The 21,257-nt window shown below is 62.5% G+C and overlaps 2 protein-coding genes and 1 non-coding gene across 3 annotated transcripts; 1 reads left to right on the top strand and 2 right to left on the bottom strand.

The window, feature by feature from the left end:
• Positions 1–320: 320 nt before the first annotated feature.
• On the bottom strand, positions 321–393 carry TRNAV-CAC. The gene has a single exon. It is a non-coding gene; the product is annotated as a tRNA-Val (tRNA).
• Positions 394–794: 401 nt separating this feature from the next.
• On the top strand, positions 795–8,334 carry TRIM41 (tripartite motif containing 41). Its single transcript, XM_032677497.1, has 6 exons — positions 795–2,717; positions 3,782–3,877; positions 5,309–5,539; positions 6,504–6,526; positions 6,754–6,881; positions 7,779–8,334. The coding sequence occupies exons 1-6, from the start codon at positions 1,806–1,808 to the stop codon at positions 8,330–8,332; spliced, it is 1,944 nt and encodes a 647-aa protein (XP_032533388.1). The 5' UTR covers positions 795–1,805; the 3' UTR covers positions 8,333–8,334.
• A 2,287-nt stretch (positions 8,335–10,621) lies between these two features.
• RACK1 (receptor for activated C kinase 1) lies at positions 10,622–19,949 on the bottom strand. The gene is made up of 8 exons (XM_032677525.1): positions 19,925–19,949; positions 19,144–19,315; positions 17,027–17,174; positions 15,429–15,524; positions 15,214–15,324; positions 14,230–14,370; positions 12,099–12,209; positions 10,622–10,747 (listed from the first exon to the last, which is right to left on the bottom strand). The coding sequence occupies exons 1-8, from the start codon at positions 19,947–19,949 to the stop codon at positions 10,682–10,684; spliced, it is 870 nt and encodes a 289-aa protein (XP_032533416.1). The 3' UTR covers positions 10,622–10,681.
• Positions 19,950–21,257: the final 1,308 nt, after the last annotated feature.

The following is a 21,257-nucleotide window of genomic DNA, read 5'->3' as shown; positions in this document are numbered from 1 at the left end:
CCTCCTTCTCTCCCCTTTCCCGTCCCAGTTCCAGATGGAGGACGCAGATAGAGCTTGAACTGGTGGAACTGGGGCGGGGCCGGGCCTGGAGCAGCGGCTGGGGGGGGGAAATCCCACGAGATTGGGGCTGGAAAAGTGGGGGGGGGGGGAAAAAAGGGAAAAAGTGGGGCTGGAAAAGTGAAATAAAGGGAAAATTTGGGGCTGGGAGGGGATGGGAAGGGAGGGGGGGAGGTTGGGCTCGGTGATCTCAGAGGTCTTTTCCAACCTGGATGATTCTGGGAAAAGGAGAAAGGAGGGAAAGAGACCCCAAAATGAGTCGCTGTTTCTGCCCGGTTTCGAACCGGGGACCTTTCGCGTGTGAGGCGAACGTGATAACCACTACACTACAGAAACGCCGTGCCGCGCTCCCCGCCCCGCCGCGCTACGGCCGCGCTCCGCTCACCGCTGAGGGGCCCCCTCCGCCCTCCACCCCCCCCCGCGGCCGCGCCGGGCGGAGGAATTCGGGGAAAAACTCCAAAAAAACCACAGATTTCGGGGCAAAACACCGCGGGCCCGCCCAGGGCGGGGCTCGAACCCGCGGTCACGGGGGTGGGGGTCGGGGGCGCTGCCCGGTGAGCCACGCCCTAAGGGGTGGGCTTCGGGGAGACCACGCCTCCCCCGGCTCGGGCAGCTCCCCTCCGGTCCTCCGAGAGCAACGAGTCGCTCGGACAGATTGCGCCCCTCCCGTTGCTCGGCAACGCGCGCCAGTTCCGGTCAGGTGGCGGAAGGCGGAAGTGCCGCGGCGCTTCCCGGAGGTGGCGGAGCTGCCGCCGCTTCGGGACCGAGTGGGGCCCGAACCGGGGCCGGGGGGACACGGCGGGGGCACGGCGGGGGCTCCGCGGCTCCTCCGGCACCGCCCGCCGCCCACACGGCGCGGGGGACGCCCGGCGGGGGCGGCGCGGGCAGCTCTGAGGGCGGTGAGGCCTAAACAGGGGCCCGGCCCGGGGGGGTGGGAGGGGCCCGGGGGGGGTCGTTGGGACCCCCAGGGGGTCAGAGTGGAGCCCCGGGTGATCGTAGGAGCCCCCGAAGTGTCAGTGAGGAGCCCCGGGGAGGGTCGGTGAGGAGTCCCGGGGTGGTCGCAGAAGCCCCGGGAGGGGTCGGTGGGACCCCTGGAGGGTCAGCGAGGAGCCCCCAGGGATCGGTGGGAGCCCCGAAGGGTCATTAAGGAACCCCCGGGGGGGGGTGTCAGTGAGAACCCCCGGGTGGTCGCAGGAGCCCCGTGAGGGTCTCGGGACCCCCGAAGGGTCGTTAAGTAGCCCCGGGAAGGGTCACCGAGAAACCCCCGGCCGTGTCCAGGGACCCCCGAGGGGTCGGTGAGGAGCCCCGGGGGATCGGTGGGAGCCTCGGGGGGGGTCAGTGAGGAGTCCCGGGGGATCGGTGGGAGCCCCGGGAGGGTCGTTAGGACCCCGGGGGGGGTCAGTGAGGACCCCCGGGGGGTCGGTGGGAGCCCCGGGGGGGTCGGTGGGACCCCCGGAGGGTCATTAAGGAACCCCCGGGGGGGTCAGTGAGGACCCCCAGGGGATCGGTGGGAGCCTCGGAGGGATCAGTGAGGAGCCCCGGGGGATCGGTGGGAGCCCCGGGGGGGTCGTTGGGACCCCCGGAGGGTCATTAAGGAACCCCCGGGGGGGTCAGTGAGGACCCCCAGGGGATCGGTGGGAGCCTCGGAGGGATCAGTGAGGAGCCCCGGGTGATCGGTGGGAGCCCCGGGGGGGTCCCGCAGCCCCCGCAGGAGGAGGAGGAGGAGGCAGAGGAAGGGTCCCCCCGCCATGGCGGCCCCCCCGGCGCTGGGCGGCCCCGCGGCCCCTCGGCCCGACCCGGTGGAGACGCTGCAGGAGGAGGCGATTTGCGCCATTTGCCTCGACTATTTCTCGGAGCCCGTTTCCATCGGCTGCGGCCACAACTTCTGCCGCGCCTGCATCTCCCGCCTCTGGGCCCGGCCCGGGGCCGAAAACCCACCCCCGGGACCCCCGGCGGGAGCCCCCGCGGCCGCCACCGAGGAGGAGGAGGAGGAGGAAGAGCTGGAGGAGGAGGAGGAGGACGAGCTGGACGTGGAGCAGGACGAGGAGGAGGAAGGCGGCGGCGTGGAGGAGGAGGAGGAGGACGACGAGATGTGGGAGGAAGAGGAGGAGGAGGACGCGGAGCTCTGGGAAGACCCCGAGGAGGAGGAGGAGGACGAGGAGGAGGAGGACGAGGAGGAGGAAGAAGCGGCCGCCTGGAGCGAGGGGGCGCGGGGCGGGGGGCTCTACTTCGGCGACGAGGACTACGAGGACGTGATGGAGGAGGACGTGGAGGAGGAGGAGGAAGAGGAAGAAGAGGAGGAGGAAGAGGAGGAGCAGCAGCGGGGCGAGGGGCGGCCCCCGCGGCGAGCGCCGGGCGCTTTCACGTGCCCGCAGTGCCGGCAGAGCTTCGGGCAGCGCAGCTTCCGCCCCAACCGGCAGCTCGCCAACATGGTCACCATCATCCGCCAGCTCCACCCGCGCCCGCAGCGCGCCCCGGCCCCTCTGCCGGCCCCGGGGGTCGCGCCCGGGGTGCCCCCCGAGCTGTGCCAGAAGCACCAGGAGCCGCTGAAGCTGTTCTGCGAGGTGGACGAGGCGGCGATCTGCGTGGTGTGCAGGGAGGCCCGCGGGCACAAGCACCACAGCGTCGTGCCCCTCGACGAGGTGGTGCAGGACTGCAAGGTGGGAGGGGTCTTAGGGGGGGCTCGGGGGGTTTTTGGGAGGGTTGAGAGGGGGTTTGGGGGGTGACAGAGCCAGGGGGGTGCCGTGGGTGGGCATGGGTGGGTCGTGCCCCTCGAGGAGGTGGTGCAGGACTGCAAGGTGGGGGGGCTCGGGGGGGTCTTGGGGGGGGCTCAGAGGGTTTTGGGGGGGTTGAGAGGGGGTTTGGGGGGGTGACAGAGCCAGGGGGGTGCCGTGGGTGGTTGTGCCCCTCGAGGAGGTGGTGCAGGACTGCAAGGTGGGGGGGGGGGTCTTAGGGGGGGCTCGGGGGGTTTTTGGGAGGGTTGAGAGGGGGTTTGGGGGGTGACAGAGCCGGGTAGGGCACGGTGGGTGCCATGGGTGGGTTGTGCCCCTCGAGGAGGTGGTGCAGGACTGGAAGGTGGAAGAGCTTGGGGGGGGGGCTCAGGGGGTTTTTGGGGGGGTTTTTTGCGGGGTCTGGGGGGTGAAGGACCTGGGTGGGGCACGGTGGGTGCTGTGGGTGGGTTTGGGGGGGGCTCAGGGGGTTTTTGGGAGGGTTGAGAGGGGGTTTGGGGGGTGACAGAGCCAGGGGAGTGCCGTGGGTGGGCATGGGTGGGTTGTGCCCCTCGAGGAGGTGGTGCAGGACTGCAAGGGGGGGGGGGCTCAGGGTGTTTTTGGGGGGTCTGGGGGGGTGAAGGACCTGGGTGGGGCACAGTGGGTGCCATGGGTGGGTTTGGGAGGGGGCTCAGGGGGTTTCTGGGGGGTCTTGGGGGGTGAAGGACGTGGGTGGGGCACGGTGGGTGCTACAGGTGGGTGTGGGAAGGTTTGGGGGGGGTGCTCAGGAGGTTTTTGGGGGGTGAAGGATCCAAATGGGGCACGGTGGGTGCCGTGGGTGGGTCGAGGAGGTGGTGCAGGACTGGAAGGTGGAAGGGCTTGGGGGGGTCTGGGGGTGAGTTTTTTTTGGGAGGGGGATTGGGGGAAGTTTGAGGGACTCAAGAGGGGTCCTGGGTTGTTTTGGGGGGCTTTGGGGGGCTCAGCTGAGCTGCTCCCCCCCCTTTTCCCCCCCCCAGAACAAACTCCAGAGCCACCTGGAGCCCCTGAGGAAGCAGCTGGAGACGGTGCTGAGGCAGAAATCCAGCGAGGAGGAGAAAATCTCCCTGCTCAAGGTCAGCTGGGGCCCCAGCCCGGCATTCCCGGCCCTTATCCCGGCATTCCCAGCCCAATCCCAGCGTTCCCAATCCTGCTTTTCCCAGCTCTTATCCCTGTGCTCCCCCAGGAGCAGGTGCAGGAGCTGGAGGAGGATTTCGAGGCCCTGCTTTTCCCAGCCCTTATCCCCAGCATTCCCAGCGTTGTCAGCCCTGCTTTTCCCAGCATTCCCAGCCCATCCCAGCGTTCCCAATCCTGCTTTTCCCAGCTCTTATCCCTGTGCTCCCCCAGGAGCAGGTGCAGGAGCTGGAGGAGATTTCGAGGCCCTGCTTTTCCCAGCCCTTATCCCAGCATTCCCAGCGTTGTCAGCCCTGCTTTTCCCAGCATTCCCAGCCCAATCCCAGCGTTCCCAGCCCATTCCCACCATTCCCATCCCTGTATTCCCTCAGGATCAGATGCAGTTAGAGGTGCAGGAGCTGGAGGGGGATTTCAAGGCCCTGCTTTTCCATCATTCCCAGTCCAATCCCATCATTCCCATCATTCCCACCCCTGTATTCCCCCAGGATCAGATGCAGTTGGAGGTGCAGGAGCTGGAGGGGGATTTCGAGGCCCTGCTTTTCCATCATTCCCAGTCTAATCCCATCATTCCCACCATTCCCACCCCTGTAATTCCCCCAGGATCAGATGCAGGCTGAGGTGCAGGAGCTGGAGGGGGATTTCAAGGCCCTGCTTTTCCATCATTCCCAGTCTAATCCCATCATTCCCACCATTCCCACCCCTGTAATTCCCCCAGGATCAGATGCAGGCTGAGGTGCAGGAGCTGGAGGGGGATTTCGAGGTCCTGCTTTTCCCAGTGTTCCCAGTCCAGTCCCAGCATTCCCAGCATTCCCAATCCCAGCATTCCCACCATTCCCATCATTCCCAACCCTGTAATTCCCCCAGGATCAGATGCAGTTGGAGGTGCAGGAGCTGGAGGGGGATTTCGAGGCCCTGCTTTTCCCAGTGTTCCCAGCCCAATCCCAGCATTCCCAGTCCAATCCCACCATTCCCACCCCTGTATTCCCCCAGGATCAGATGCAGTTGGAGGTGCAGGAGCTGGAGGGGGATTTCAAGGCCCTGCTTTCCCATCATTCCCAGTCCAATCCCATCATTCCCATCATTCCCAACCCTGTAATTCCCCCAGGATCAGATGCAGTTGGAGGTGCAGGAGCTGGAGGGGGATTTCGAGGCCCTGCTTTTCCATCATTCCCACCATTCCCAATCCCATATTCCCCCAGGATCAGATGCAGGCCGAGGTGCAGGAGCTGGAGGGGGATTTCGAGGTCCTGCTTTTCCCAGTGTTCCCAGTCCAGTCCCAGCATTCCCAGCATTCCCAATCCCAGCATTCCCAGTGTTGCCGATCCTGCTTTTCTCATCATTCCCAGCATTCCCAACCCCTGTAATTCCCCCAGGATCAGATGCAGGCTGAGGTGCAGGAGCTGGAGGGGGATTTCGAGGTGCTGCACCGGTTCCTGGCGGGGGAGCAGGTGCAGCTGCTGCGGCAGCTCCGGGAGCGCCACGAGGCCCTGCTGGGGCGGCAGAGACGGAACCTGGGCGTGCTGGAGGAGAGGACGGCGGCTCTCAGGAGGCTCATCGGGGAGGCTGAGGCTGCTGCCAGGCAGGACGGGCTCCAGCTGCTCAAGGTGGGAGCACTGGGAGTACTGGGAGAACTGGGAGAACTGGGAATACTGGGATTGGGGGCTGGAGGTGGGCTGGGAGCACTGGGAATGCTGGAGGAGAGGACCCTGGTCCTGAGGAGGCTCATTGGGGAGGCTGAGGCTGCTGCCAGGCAGGACGGGCTCCAGCTGCTCAAGGTGGGAGCACTGGGAACACTGGGAATGCTGGGAACACTGGGAGCACTGGGAATACTGGGAGAACTGGGACTGGGGGCTCGAGGTGGGCTGGGAGCACTGGGAATACTGGAGGAGAGGACAGTGGCTCTCAGGGAGGCTGAGGCTGCTGCCAGGCAGGACGGGCTCCAGCTGCTCAAGGTGGGAATGCTGGGAGTACTGGGAGCACCGGGAATACTGGGAGCACTGGGATTGGGGTGACAGGACAGGTTCAAGGTGGGAATACTGGGAGTACTGGGATTGGGGGCTCCAGCTGCTCAAAGTGGGCTGGGAGCACTGGGAATACTGGGATTGGGGGCTCCAGCTGCTCAGGGTGTACTGGGAGCACTGGGAACACTGGGACTGGGGGGGGCAGGACAGGCTCAAGGTGTACTGGGAACACTGGGAGAACTGGGACTGGAGGCTCCAGCTGCTCGAGCTGTACTGGGAACACTGGGACTGGGGGGGCAGGACAGACTCAAGGTGGACTGGGAGCACTGGGATTGGGGGACAGGACAGGCCCAAGGTGTACTGGGAGCACTGGGATTGGGGATTCCAGCTGCTCAAGGTGGGCTGGGAGCACTGGGAACACTGGGATTGGGGGCTCAAGGTGTACTGGGAGCACTGGGAACACTGGGATTGTGGGCTCAAGGTGTACTGGGAACACTGGGATTGGGGGCTCAAGGTGTACTGGGAACACTGGGAGCAGCTCCAGCTGCTCAGGCTCCGATTCCTCCTGAACCTTTTCCTCTCTTTTCTCTCCCCATTTCCCACCCAGGACATCAAAAGCACCTTCATCAGGTCAGTCCTTCCCACTGGAATCTCCTTGGAATTTGGGGATGAGGGGGGAAAACCCACCCCGGGGGGGGCTTTTCCAGCCGGGAATTCCTAAGGGGAAATTCCACAGATGGAATTTTGGGATGGTTGGGGAAGGCTGGGAAGGGGCCTGGGAGCCCCCCCCAGGTCTCATCATCTCCCTCCCCAAACAGCCAAATCCTAATTTTTCCCCCTTTTTCCCCCTTTTCCAGGTGTGAGAACATCAAATTCCAGGAGCTCGAGATGGTGCCCGTGGACGTGGGGAAGAAATTCCGGAATTGTTTCCTGCAGGACGTGGTGATGAGGAAGATGGAAAAGGTCTTCAGCAAAGTGCCCCAAGGTGGGGGAGAAAGGGCTGGGAATTGGGGTTAAAGGGGTGGAAATTGGGGGTTAAAAGGGGTGAAAATTTGGGGTTAAAGGGGTGGAAATTGGGGGTTAAAAGGGGTGAAAATTTGGGGTTAAAAGGGTGGAAACGGGAGTCTGAGGGAGTGACAACAGGGGAGTTAAAGGGGTGAAAATTTGGGGTTAAAAGGATGGAAACTGAGGGTTAAAAGGGTGGAAATTGAGGGTTAAAAGGGGTGAAAGTTTGGGGTTAAAAGGCTGGAAATTGAGGGTTAAAAGGGGTGAAAATTTGGGGTTATAAAGCTGGAAATGGGAGGCTGAGGGAGTGAAAATAAGGGGTTAAAGGGGTGAAAATTTGGGGTTAAAAGGCTGGAAATGGGAGTCCAAGGGAGTGACAACAGGGGGGTTTAAGGGCTCGGGGCTCTGCAGGTGAGCACTTTGAGCTCAGGGACCCCCAAACCAGCTCCCAATGGGGTCCCTGAGCCCCCCCAACCTCCCTGTCCCCCCCCAACTGGTTCCCAAGGGGGTCCCTGAGTGACACTTTGAGCTCAGGGACCCCCCCAAACTGGCTCCCAATGGGGTCCCTGAGCCCCCCAATCCCCCCCTGTCCTCCCCCAAACCAGCTCCCAATGGGGTCCCTGAGCCCCCCAATCCCCCTGTCCCCCCCAAACCAGCTCCCAGCGGGGTCCCTGAGCCCCCCAATCCCCCTATCTCCCCCCAAACCAGTTCCCAACGGGGTCCCTGAGCCCCCCAATCCCCCTATCTCCCCCCAACCCAGTTCCCAACGGGGTCCCTGAGCCCCCCCAACCCCCCTGTCCCCCCCCAACCCAGTTCCCAAGGGGGTCCCTGAGCCCCCCCAACCCTTCCCTTTGTGTCCCCCCTTCCCTCCCCGCAGCCGACGTGACCCTGGACCCGGCCACTGCCCACCCTCGGCTCAGCCTGTCCCTGGACCGGCGCAGCGTCCGGCTGAGCGAGCGGCGCCAGGACCCCCCCGGGGGCACTTCGGGAGCCCGGAACCCGCCCGGGGGGCCGGGCCGGGGGGACGGCGGCGACCTCTGCGTGCTGGGAGCCCCCGGCTTCAGCGCCGGCCGCCACTACTGGGAGGTGGAGGTGGGCGGGCGCCGGGGCTGGGCCGTGGGGGCGGCGCGGGAGAGCGCCCGGCCCCGCCACAAAGGGGGCTCCGGGGGACCCCCGAAGAGGGAGATCTGGGCCGTGGGCACCACGGGCAAGAAGTACCAGGCGCTGACGGCCACGGAGCAGACGGCGCTGGCGCCGGGGGAGCAGCCGCGGCGCTTCGGCGTCTACCTGGACTACGAGCGGGGGCAGCTCTGCTTCTACAACGCCGAGAGCATGAGCCACATCCACACCTTCCACATCTGCTGCAGGGAGAGGGTCTTCCCCTTCTTCCGCATCCTGGCCAAGGGCACCCGCATCAAGATCTGCACCTGACACCGATGGGATGGGATGGGGAGGGGATGGGATGGGATGGGATGGGAGAGACCCCCCCCGGAAAAACAGCCCCTCCTGGGACCCCCCGGTCCCTAAAAACATCCTCCTGTCCCTAAAAACAGCCCCTGCTGGGACACCCCTGTCCCTAAAAACATCCCCCTGTCCCTAAAAACAGCCCCTCTTGGGACACCCCTGTCCCTAAAAACATCCCCCTTCTGGGACACCCCTGTCCCTAAAAACATCCCCCTGTCCCTAAAAACATCCCCCTTCTGGGACACCCCCTGTCCCTAAAAACATCCCCCTGTCCCTAAAAACAGCCCCTCTTGGGACACCCCTGTCCCTAAAAACATCCCCTTCTGGGACACCCCCTGTCCCTAAAAACATCCCCCTGTCCCTAAAAACATCCCCCTCCTGGGACAGCCCCTGTCCCCAGAATTGCCCCTTCCCGGGGCTGCACTTGGCTTCTGGCACCTGCTTCACTCCCGAGATCCCTCCTCGTCCTCCTCCTCCTCATCTTCCTCCTCCTCCTCTTCATCCTCACTGGGATCCTGCGCCGCCGCCCCTCGGCTTGGAACGGGAAAGGAGCTGCCCCTGGCACTGGGATTGGAATGGGAATGGATCCACCTTGGGATTGATTTTAGGTTGGAATGGGAATGGATCCACCTTGGGATGGATTTTAGGTTGGAATGGGAATGGATCCACCTTGGGATGGATTTTAGGTTGGAATTGGGATGGGTCCACCTCAGGACTGATTTTGGGTTGGAATGGGAATGGATCCACCTTGGGAATGGGCTTGGCTTGGAATGGATCCACCTCGGAATGGGAATGGATTCAGCTTGGGACTCAGGTTGGAATGGGAATGGATCCACTTTGGGACTGATTTTGGGCTGGAAGAGGAATGGATTCAGTTTGGGATTGATTTTGGGTTGGAATGGGAATGGATCCACTTTGGGACTGATTTTTGACTGGAATGGGAATGGATTCAGTTTGGGATTGATTTTGGGTTGGAATTGGGATGGCTCCACCCCCCTGGAGGTGGGATTGGACTGGACTGGGGGTGGATCCCCCTCGGAATCGGATCCCAGCCCAATTCCTGGTGCTGGGAGCTGCTCCCTCCCCCTCCCAGTTGCTTCCCAGTTCCCCCCTTCCCCACTTTTGGAATTTTGGGACCCCCGGGGGGGGGGGTCGTTGCGTTTGGGGCCGAATCCTCCCGGATTTGGAAACTCCTCCTTTCCCAAAATCCGCTCTCCTGGTGCCTGGATTTTCTGGGATTCACCCGAGCCCCCCATTCCCAACATTCCCGTTTCTTCCCTCGTTCTCCCCCTCCTCCCCCCCCAACCTTTCCCTGCCATTTTTTGGGGGAAAATCCCGTTTTTCCCCCTCCCCTCTGGCACTTTAGGGGTGGGGAGGAGTCGCTTTTCCTCCCCTCTGGAGCTCCCCGAGTTTGGGATATTTATTTTTCCCTCCTTTTTTTTTTGTTTTTCCAGCCTCCTCCCCCCCCTCCCCTTTCCCGTGTGTTTTCCTGGTTTTTTGGTGGATTTGGGAATTCCCTGTTGGGTGTTTCTTTCAGAGCTCGGTCGGGATATTTTTGGCTTAAAAAAAAAAAAAAAAAAAAACCAAAACAAAAAATCGAGAATTTAAATGGAGATTTTAGTTTTATGAAAATGTCAATAATTAAAAATAAAAAGGAGAAGTTGTAGCCGAGGCTCCGGGTCGGGGGATCCCGGGAGGGATTTGGGGGGAATTAACCCCCCAAAAAATCACCCCAAAAACGGGGTTGGGGTCCCCTGAGATCACAAAACCAGCTCCTTAATCCTGCCTAATCCTTGTTAATTCATTCGTTAATTCAATTAATCAATTAATTAATTAATATGGGTGGGCTCAGAGCTGCGTATCCAGATCCCATCTGCTGGAACAGGCAGGAAAAGGCCCCAAAAAAGCCTCAAATTAGTAAAAAACCAGCACTTAAGGCCCAATTGGAGCTGCTGGGTGGGAAACTCCTTGTTAAACCTCTCATTTAATTAATTAACAGGTTTAATTAATTAAGGGGCGATCTGGAAATCCCCAGGGGGACGTTCATCACCCCCCACACCCTCAATTTATCCATTTTGGGTTTTTTTTGGGAGGGAACTGGGGGGTTTTTGAACCCTGAAGTTGAGGAACGTCCCATTCCCCCCCTCCCCAAATCCCCCCCCTGAGGACTCCAATGGGGGGGGGGGGGTTTCCCTTTTCCCGGGGTTTTGTCCCCAGAATTTTGTCCCCAGCCCCCCCAAAGTGCCAGGAGGGGGCTGCAGCTGCACCAAGCGCCTTTTATTGTTGGTTTTGGGGTGAATGGGGGCGGGTTTGGGGTCAGCGGGTGCCGATGGTCACCTGCCACACCCGCACCAGGTTGTCGGTGTAGCCGGCGAAGAGGGTCTGGGGAGGGAAAAGGGGGGGTCAGGGGGGACCCCAAAACCTGGGGAAGGGGATCCCCAACCCCCTGAGACCCCCCCTGGGAAGGGGAGGGAAGGGAAGGAAGGCTTGGGAAGGTTTGGGAAGGTTTGGGAAGGGAAGGTTTGGGAAGGGAGAAAAAAGAGAAAAAAAAGAGAAAAGAGGAAAAAAAAGAAAAGAGAAAGGAAGGTTTGGGAAGGAAAGATTTGGGAAGGTTTAGGAAGGCAAGGAAAGGTTTGGGAAGGGAAGGGAAGGTTTGGAAAGTGAAGGGAAGGGTCCCCAACCCCTCATCCCCCATATTCAGGCTCCCCATCCCCTCATCCCCCATATTCAGGATCCCCAACCCCTGTTCCCCCACATTCAGGCTCCCCATCCCCATATTCAGGATCCCCAACCCCTGTTCCCCCATATTTAGTGTTCCCAACCCCTGTTCCCCCACATTCAGGCTCCCCATCCCCATATTCAGGCTCCCCAACCCCTCATCCCCCATATTCAGTGTCCCCATCCCCATATTCAGGATCCCCAACCCCAGTTCCCCCATATTCAGGGTCCCCATCCCCTGTTCCCTTATATTCCGGATCCCCATCCCCTCATCCCCCATATTCAGTGTCCCCATCCCCATATTTAGTGTCCCCATCCCCTCATCCCCCATATTTAGGATCCCCAACCCCATATTCAGTGTCCCCATCCCCATATTCAGGTCCCCATCCCCTGTTCCCCCCTATTCAGGTCCCCAACCCCTCATCCCCCATATTCAGGCTCCCCATCCCCAGTTCCCCCATATTCAGGCTCCCCATCCCCAGTTCCCCCATATTCAGGATCCCCAACCCCTGTTCCCCCACATCCAGGCTCCCCATCCCCATACTCAGTGTCCCCATCCCCAGTTCCCCCATATCCAGGCTCCCCATCCCCAGTTCCCCCATATCCAGGCTCCCCATCCCCTCATCCCCCACATTCAGGCTCCCCATCCCCTCATCCCCATATTCAGGATCCCCAACCCCTGTTCCCCCACATTCAGGCTCCCCATCCCCATATTCAGGCTCCCCATCCCCTGTTCCCCCATATTTAGTGTTCCCAACCCCTCATCCCCATATTTAGTGTCCCCATCCCCTGTTCCCCCATATTTAGGCTCCCCATCCCCATATTCAGGTCCCCATCCCCTGTTCCCCCCTATTCAGGTCCCCAACCCCTCATCCCCCATATTCCGGCTCCCCAACCCCTGTTCCCCCATATTCAGGCTCCCCATCCCCAGTTCCCCCACATCCAGGCTCCCGATCCCCATACTCAGTGTCCCCATCCCCAGTTCCCCCTATTTAGGGTCCCCTGTCCCTCTCACCTGCCCATCTGCCGACCAGGCCAGGGACGTGCACTGGGGCGGCTCCGCTTTGCTGCTGGTGCTGATCACCTCCTGCTTCAGCTCGTCCACGATGATCTTCCCCTCCAGGTCCTGCCCGGGGGGTCACACGGCTCAGGGGGGCCCTGATCCCACCCCAATCCCACCTGGATCCCACCTGGATCCCACCCCGATCCCGCCGGAGCCGGGGCTGGCTCAGAAACAGCCTCTGGGGTTTCCTCACGGACACGTCGGAGGCATCCAAGGGTTTCATCACAGACCCCCCCGGCCCAGGGGAACCCTCCCAGGTATTCCCAGATATCCCAGGGGATCCAAGGGGGTCCCTCCCAGATATCCCAGGGGATCCCAGAGTATCCCAGGGGGTCCCAGGTGTCCCAGGGGGTCCCTCCCAGATATCCCAGGGGATCCCAGATATCCCAGGGTATCCAAGGGGGTCCCTCCCAGATATCCCAGGGTATCCCAGAGTATCCCAGGGTATCCCAGGGGGTCCCAGGTGTCCCAGGAGGTCCCTCCCAGATATCCCAGGGGATCCCAGGGTATCCAAGGGGGTCCCTCCCAGGTATTCCAGAGTATCCCAGGGGGGTCCCTCCCAGGTATTCCATTGTATCCCAGATATCCCAGGGGATCCCAGGGGGTCCCTCCCAGATATTCCAGAGTATCCCAGGGTATCCCACATGTCTCAGGGAACCCCTTCCAGTGTCCCAGGGACTCTCTCCCAGATATCCCAGAGTATCCCAATGTATCCCAGGGGTCCCTCCCACATATCCCAGTGTATCCCAGGAGTCCCTCGAGTCCCTCCTGGTCCCTCCCAAATATTCCACGGTATCCCAGAGTATCCCAGGGGTCCCAGGGGTCCCTCCCAGGTGTCCAGGGGATCCCTCCCAAATATCCCAGTGTATCCCAGCTATCCCATGGGTCTCTCTCAGATATCCCGTGTATCCCAGGTGTCCCTCCCAGCCATCCCACCTATCCCAGGGGTCCATCCCACCTATCCCAGGGGTCCCTCCACCCATCCCACCTATCCCAGGTGTCCCTCCCACCCATCCCACCTATCCCAGGTGTCCCTCCCACCCATCCCACCTATCCCAGGTGTCCCTCCCACCCATCCCACCTATCCCAGGGGTCCCTCCACCCATCCCACCTATCCCAGGTGTCCCTCCCACCCATCCCACCTATCCCAGGGGTCCCTCCCATCCATCCCACCTATCCCAGGTGTCACTCCCACCCATCCCACCTATCCCAGGTGTCCCTCCCATCCATCCCACCTATCCCAGGGGTCCTTCCCACCCATCCCACCTATCCCAGGTGTCCCTCCCACCCATCCCACCTATCCCAGGTGTCCCTCCCACCCATCCCACCTATCCCAGGTGTCCCTCCCACATATCCCACCTATCCCAGGTGTCACTCCCACCCATCCCACCTATCCCAGGTGTCCCTCCCATCCATCCCACCTATCCCAGGTGTCCCTCTCACCCATCCCACCTATCCCAGGTGTCCCTCCCACATATCCCACCTATCCCAGGTGTCACTCCCACCCATCCCACCTATCTCAGGTGTCCCTCCCACCCATCCCACCTATCCCACATGTCCCTCCCACATATCCCACCTATCTCAGGTGTCCCTCCCACCCATCCCACCTATCCCAGGGGTCCCTCCCAGCCATCCCAGGCTATCCTGGGTGTCCCTCCCAGGGATCCCTCCCACATATCCCACCTATCCCAGGTGTCCTTCCCAGCCATCCCAGTGTATCCCAGGTGTCCCTCTCAGCCATCCCACCTATCCTAGGAGTCCCTCCCACCTATCCCAGGTGTCCCTCCCACCCATCCCACCTATCCCAGGTGTCCCTCCCATCCATCCCACCTATCCCAGGAGTCCCTCCCACCCATCCCACCTATCCCACATGTCCCTCCCACATATCCCACCTATCCCAGGTGTCCCTCCACCCATCCCACCTATCCTGGGAGTCCCTCCCACCCATCCTACCTATCCCAGCCATCCCAGGTGTCCCTCCCAGCCATCCCACCTATCCCAGGTGTCCCTCCCACCCATCCCAGGTATCCCAGCCATCCCAGGTGTCTCTCCCAGCCATCCCAGGTGTCCCATTGCCCCGTACCCAGATCTTGATGCTGGGCCCGGTGGCGGCGCAGAGCCAGTAGCGGTTGGGGCTGAAGCAGAGGGCGTTGATCACGTCCCCCCCGTCCAGGGTGTAGAGGTGCTTCCCCTCGTTCAGGTCCCACAGCATGGCCTGCCCGTCCTGGGGGCACAGGGGGGCCCAACAGCTCCAGGAGGGGCACCAAGAGAGTCCCCAGAGCTCCAGGAGGGGCCCCAAGAGCTCCAGGAGAGGCCCCAGAGCTCCAGGAAGGATCCCAGAGCTCCAGGAGGGTCCCAAGAGCTCCAGGAGGGTCTCCAGAGCTCCAGGAGGGTCTCCAAGAGCTCCAGGAGGGTCTCCAGAGCTCCAGGAGGGTCTCCAAAAGCTCCAAGGGGGACCCCAAGAGAGTCCCCAGAGCTCCAGGAGGATCCCCAGAGCTCCAGGAGGGTCCCCAAGGCTCCAGGAGGGGCTCCAAGAGAGTCCCCAGAGCTCCAGGAGGGCCCCCAAGAGGGTCCCCAGAGCTCCAAGAGGGACCCCAAGAAGGTTTTTGGGGTGTCCCACCCCCCTGGGATGAGGTCTGTGGGGTGTCCCACTCCAGGATGTGGTCTGTGGGGTGTTCCACTCCGGGGATGGGGTTTTTGGGGTGTCCCTGACCCCAGGCTGAGTTTCTTGGGGTGTCCCACTTCAGGATGGGATTTTTGAGGTGTCTCATTCCAGGATGAGGTTTGTGGGGTGTCCCTGACCCCGGGGTGAGGTTTTTTGGGGTGTCCCAATCCAGGATAGGGTTTTGTGGGGTGCCCCTGACCCCGGGATGAGTTTTTTGGGGCGTCCCACTCCAGGATGGGGTTTTTGGGGTGTCCCATTCCAGGATAGGGTTTTTGGGGTGTCCCACTCCAAGATAGGGTTTTGTGGGGTGTCCCACTCCAGGCTGAGTTTTTTGGGGTGTCCCATTCCAGGACAGGGTTTTTTGGGGTGCCCCCCTCCCTTTTGGGGTCTGCAGGGCCGTACCTTGCCCCCGGAGGCGCAGAGGGAGCCGTCGGGGGACACGGTGACGGTGTTCAGGTACCCCGTGTGCCCGATGTGGTTGGTCTTCAGTTTGCAGTTGGCCAAGTTCCACACCTGGAAACGGGCACGGGGGACGGTCAAAGGCGGCTCCTCGGACCCCAGATCCCGGGATTTTCGGGGTGGGATCCATCCCCCCCCCCCTCCATCCCAGAGCTCACCTTGACCAGCTTGTCCCAGCCACAGGACACGATGATGGGGTTGCTGCTGTTGGGGGAGAAGCGGACGCAGGACACCCACTCCGAGTGACTCTCGTCCTGCGCGGGGGGAAAGGGTGGGAATGGGGCTGGAGACCCCCCTGGAATGGCCCCAGGGCCTTGTCCCCCCCCGGAATGGCCCCAGGACCTTGTCCCCCCCCTGGAATGGCCCCAGGGCCTTGTCCCCCCCCCCTGGAATGGCCCCAGGGCCTTGTCCCCCCCCTGGAATGGCCCCAGGGCCTTGTCCCCCCCCCCTGGAATGGCCCCAGGGCCTTGTGTCCCCCCCTGGAATGGCCCCAGGGCCTTGTCCCCCCCCTGGAATGGCCCCAGGGCCTTGTCCCTGCCCCTGGAATGGCCCCAGGGCCTTGTCCCTGCCCCTGGAATGGCCCCAGGGCCTTGTGTCCCTCCCTGGAATGGCCCCAGGGCCTTGTCCCCCCCCCTGGAATGGCCCCAGGGCCTTGTGTCCCCCTGGAATGGCCCCAGGGCCTTGTCCCCCCCCTGGTATGGCCCCAGGGCCTTGTGTCCCCCTGGAATGGCCCCAGGGCCTTGTCCCCCCCCTGGAATGGCCCCAGGGCCTTGTGTCCCCCTGGAATGGCCCCAGGGCCTTGTCCCCCCCCCCTGGAATGGCCCCAGGGCCTTGTGTCCCCCTCTGGAATGGCCCCAGAGCCTTGTCCCCCCCCCCTGGAATGGCCCCAGGGCCTTGTCCCTCCCCTGGAATGGCCCCAGGGCCTTGTGTCCCCCTCTGGAATGGCCCCAGGGCCTTGTGTCCCCTGGAATGGCCCCAGGGCCTTGTCCCCCCCTGGAATGGCCCCAGGACCTTGTCCCCCCCCCTGGAATGGCCCCAGGGCCTTGTCCCCCCCCGGAATGGCCCCAGGGCCTTGTGTCCCCCCTGGAATGGCCCCAGGGCCTTGTGTCCCCCTGGAATGGCCCCAGGGTCTTGTTCCCCCCTGGAATGGCCCCAGGGCCTTGTGTCCCCCCCTGGAATGGCCCCAGGGCCTTGTCCCCCCCCTGGAATGGCCCCAGGGCCTTGTCCCCCCCACCCCTGTGTCCCACTGAACCCTCCCTGGGAGGGCTCAGCACCAAAAGGGTGTCAGGAAGGAAGGGGGGAGGCCCCAATTCCTGACAAAAAACAGTGGGATTGGGTCCAAAATCAATGGGGTTGTGCCTGAAATCAATGGGATTGGACCCAAATCAATGGGGTTGGGCCCAAATCAGTGGGGTTAGACCCAAAATCAAAGGGATTGGACCCAAATCAATGGGACTGGATTCAAACCAATGGGATTGGGCCCAAACCCAACAGGGGTGACCCCAAACCCAACGGGACTGGCCCCAAACCCAACGGGGTGACCCCAAACCCAACACAGTTGACTCCAAACCCAACGGGGTGACCCCAAACCCAACGGGGTGACCCCAAACCCAACGGGACTGGCCCCAAACTCAATGGGGTGACCCCAAACCCAACACAGTTGACTCCAAACCCAACGGGGTGACCCCAAACCCAACGGGGGTGACCCCAAACCCACCGGGGACTGACCCCAAGCCCCCCAGGCCCCCCGACCCACCTGCACGGTGTACTTGCAGACCCCCAGGGTGTTCCAGAGCTTGATGGTCTTGTCCCGGGAGCCGGACACGATCTGCCGGTTGTCGGACGAGAAGGCCACGCTCAGCACGTCCTTGGTGTGCCCCACGAAGCGCCGCGTCGTCGTCCCCCTGCCGCGGGGAGACGGGTCAGCAGACACCCAGGGAGGGCCAGATCCCACAGGGAAGGGTCAGGAGCCACCCAGGAATGGTCAGGAGCCATCCAGGAATGGCCAGATCCCACAGGGAAGGGTCTGGAGCCATCCAGGAATGGCCAGATCCCACTGGGAAGGGGCAGGAGCCATCCAGGAAGGGCCAGATCCCACAGGGAAGGGTCAGGAGCCATCCAGGAATGGCCAGATCCCACTGGGAAGGGTCAGGAGCCATCCAGGAATGGCCAGATCCCACTGGGAAGGGGCAGGAGCCATCCAGGAAGGGCCAGATCCCACAGGGAAGGGTCAGGAGCCATCCAGGAATGGCCAGATCCCACAGGGAAGGGTCAGGAGCCATCCAGGAATGGCCAGATCCCACCAGGAAGGGGCAGGAGCCATCCAGGAAGGGTCAGATCCCACCAGGAATGGTCAGGACCCCACCAGGAAGGGTTAGGATCCATCCAAGAATGGGGGACGTGGATTAGGATCCCACCAGGAATGCTCAGAATCCCACTGGGAATAGTCAGGATCCCACTGGGAATGGTCAGGATCCATCCAGGAATTGTCAGGATCCATCCAGGAATTGTCAGGATCTCACCAGGAACGAGAGAGGAAAAGGGTCAGGATCCATTCAGGAATTGTCAGGATCCCGTTAGGAATAAGGGAGAAAAAGGGTCAGGATCCCACCAGGAATGGTCAGGATCCATCCAGGAAAGGTCAGGATCCCACCAGGAATAAGAGGGGAAAAGGGTCAGGATCCCACCAAGACATTCAGAGGAAACCCAGGACTTGGGGGGACAAATCCAAGGATTTTAGAGAAAAATCCAGAAACTGGGGGGGGAGGGGAATCCAGGAATTGGGATGGAAAAGAGGACCTGGGGCGGTCTGTGAGAGGGTTTTGGGGATTGGGATGAGTTTGGCTCCACAAATCCCGACCCTCTTCCAGCTGCACCCCCAACTCAGCCCCAAATCACCCCAAAACCAGCCTGACAACCCCCCCCCCCCGAGGCTGCTCCGGGTGTCCCCTCCCTCATCATTGCAGGAGTGTCCTCAGATCCCGTGGGATCGGTGGAATGTCGGGATAATCATCGGGAGGGGGGGCGAGGAGCAGCCAAATCCCCCCCACCACCATTGCACCCCAAAAACGGGGGAGTTCCTCAAATCCTGGTGCTCTACTGACCCCCCCAGACCCCCCTGAGCCCCCCAAAATCCACGTGGGGAGGTCCCAGAGGTGCAGGGTGCCACCCCTGACCCCCCCAAAACCCACGTGGGGAGATCCTGAGCCCCCCCAAACCCACGTGGGGAGGTCCCAGAGGTGCAGGGTGTTACACCTGACCCCTTCAAGACCCCCCTGAGCCCCCCAAAACCCACATGGGGAAGTCCCAGTTACCCTTGATCCCCCCCCAGACCCCCCTGAGCCCCCCAAAACCCACGTGGGGAGGTCCCAGAGGCGCGGGGTGTTACCCCTGACCCCCCTTGAGCCCCCTAGATCCCCCAGAGCCCCCCAAAACCCATGTAGTGAGGTCCCAGAGGCGCAGGGTGTTACCCTTGACCCCCCCTGATCCCCCTAGACCCCCCTGAGCCCCCCCAAACCCACGTGGGGAGGTCCCAGAGGCACAGGGTGTTACCCCTGACCCCCCAGAGCCCCCCCAAAACCCATGTGGTGAGGTCCCAGAGGCGCAGGGTGTTACCCTTGACCCCCCCCGACCCCCCAGAGCCCTCCTGAGCCCCCCAAAACCCAAGTGGTGAGGTCCCAGAGGCACAGGGTGAGGTCCCAGAGGCACAGGGTGTTACCCCTGACCCCCCCAGACCCCCCTGAGCCCCCCAAAATCCACATGGTGAGGTCCCAGAGGCACAGGGTGTTACCCTTGACCCCCCCAAACACACGTGGGGAGGTCCCAGAGATGCAGGGTGTTACCCTTGACCCCCCCAGACCCCCCCAAACCCACGTGGTGAGGTCCCAGAGGCGCAGGGTGCCGTCCCAGGAGCCGGAGAGGGCGAACTGGCCGTCGGAGGAGATGACCACGTCGCTGACGAAGTGCGAGTGGCCGCGCAGGGCGCGCTGGGGGATCCCGTAGTTGGTCTCATCCCGGGTCAGCTTCCACATGATGATGGTCTTGTCTGGGGTTGGGGGGGACACAGAGAGGGGCTGAGTGTCAGGGGGGTCCTCCAGACCCTTCCCAGACCCCCACGCCCTTTCCCTCATGGCTTCCTCCTGTCCAGAGTCCCCTCAAGCTCCCTCAGTTCTCCCTTGGGTGCCCCTTTAATTCCCTCTAATCGCCCCTCAGGCTCCCCGTAAAGGTCCCCCCCCAGGTACCCCCTTATGTCCCCAACAGTCTGCCCCATCCCGGCTCAATGGGCTCTTCCAGACCCTCCCAATTCCTCCTCCAGGTCCCCCCAGGACCCCCAAACCCCTTCCAATTCTCCCCTCCCAGACCACCCCCAACCCCCTCTAATGGTCCCCCCCCAGGCCCCCCAAATTCCCTCCAAATGCTCCCCCCCAGACCCACCCCCAACCCTCTCTAATGGTCCCCCCTCACGCCCCCAATTACCCCCCAAGCGGTCTCCCCCAGATCCCCTCTAATTCCCCCCGATGGTCCCCCCCAGCCCCTCCCCAGCCCCCCGAATCCCCCTCGCCGCCCGCACCGCGCCGACGGCCGACGGATCATGTCCGGGAACTGCGGCGTGGTGGCGATCTGGGTCACCCAGCCGTTGTGGCCCTTCAGGTGCCGCGCAGGGTCATCTGCTCCGTCATCTTGGCGGCGGGGACCCCCGGGGGGCGGCGGATTTGGGCGGATTCCGGGGGATTTCGGCGCGTTCGGGGCGCGCAGCCCTCGGAGCCCTCAGAGCGCCGCGGGCAGAGAGGGCGGAGCCGCTTCCGCCGGAAAGGGAAGTGACGTTCGCCGTACGGCAAAAATGGCGGCGGCGCGGAGACGAGGGGAGAAAATGGCGGCGCGCGGTTGGGAGGAGGGAAGATGGCGGCGCCCGTGGGGGTGTACGGAACGGGGGGGAAGGGGCGTCCTGAGGGACTTGAACAGGTTTGAGGGGGACAGGGAGAGTCGTGGGGGGGTCCTGGAGGGGCAGGGAGGGGGTTTGGGAGCACAGGGAGGGTGTTGGAGGGTGGGGGGCTTGGGGGGAGCAGGGAGGGTTTCGGGGGGCTATGGGGGATGGAGGATGAGAGGGGTCTGAGGGGGACACAGAAAGGGTCTGAGGGGGCTGTGGGGGCGGAGGGGCTGCAGGAGAGCTCTGGGTCTTTGGGGCAGGATGAGACCCCTCCAAGTGTTTCACGAGCCTTTTTTTACACAAAACAACTCAAAGATCCGAGTGATTCCCAATTGTCTTTATTTCAGGGGAATCCCCGAGCAACATCCGACCCAGGACCACCGAGGTCCCACCAGATCCCCTGGACGGATCTTGGTCCTGCTCCCCTTCCTTGAGGATCCCATTCCCCCCCAAGAATCCTGTTCCCTCCCTGAGGACCCCATTCACTCCCTGAGGACCCCATTCACTCCCTGAGGATCCCATTCCCCCCCCAAGGATCCCATTCCCCCCCTGAGGATCCCATTCCCCCCCAAAGGATCCCATTCCCTTCCTGAGGATCCCATTCCCTCCCAAAGGATCCCATTCCCCCCCAAAGGATCCCATTCTCTCCCTAAGGATCCTATTCCCTCCCTGAGGATCCCATTCCCCCCAGATGACCCCATTCTCTCCCTGAGGATCCCATCCTCTCCCTGAGGATCCCATTCACTCCCTGAGGATCCCATTTCCCCTCCAAGGTTCCCATTCTCCCCCAAAGGACCCCATCCTCTCCCCAAGGATCCCATTCCCTCCAGAGGATCCCATTCTCTCCCTAAGGACCCCATTCTCTCCCTGAGGACCCCATTCCCTCCCTGAGGATCCCATTCCCCCCCTAAGGATCCTATTCCCTCCCTGAGGATCCCATCCTCTCACTGAGGATCGCATTCCCTCCCTGAGGATCCCATCCTCTCCCTGAGGACCCCATTCCCCCCCAGACAACCCCATTCCCTCCCTGAGGATCCCGTTCCCCCCGCAGGATCCGTTC

Source organism: Chiroxiphia lanceolata, unplaced genomic scaffold (assembly GCF_009829145.1).
Source record: "Chiroxiphia lanceolata isolate bChiLan1 unplaced genomic scaffold, bChiLan1.pri scaffold_62_arrow_ctg1, whole genome shotgun sequence".
In the NCBI taxonomy this organism is placed as follows: domain Eukaryota; kingdom Metazoa; phylum Chordata; class Aves; order Passeriformes; family Pipridae; genus Chiroxiphia; species Chiroxiphia lanceolata.
Note: the sequence above shows the minus strand (reverse complement) of the source record. Positions and strands in the feature narration are given on the sequence as shown.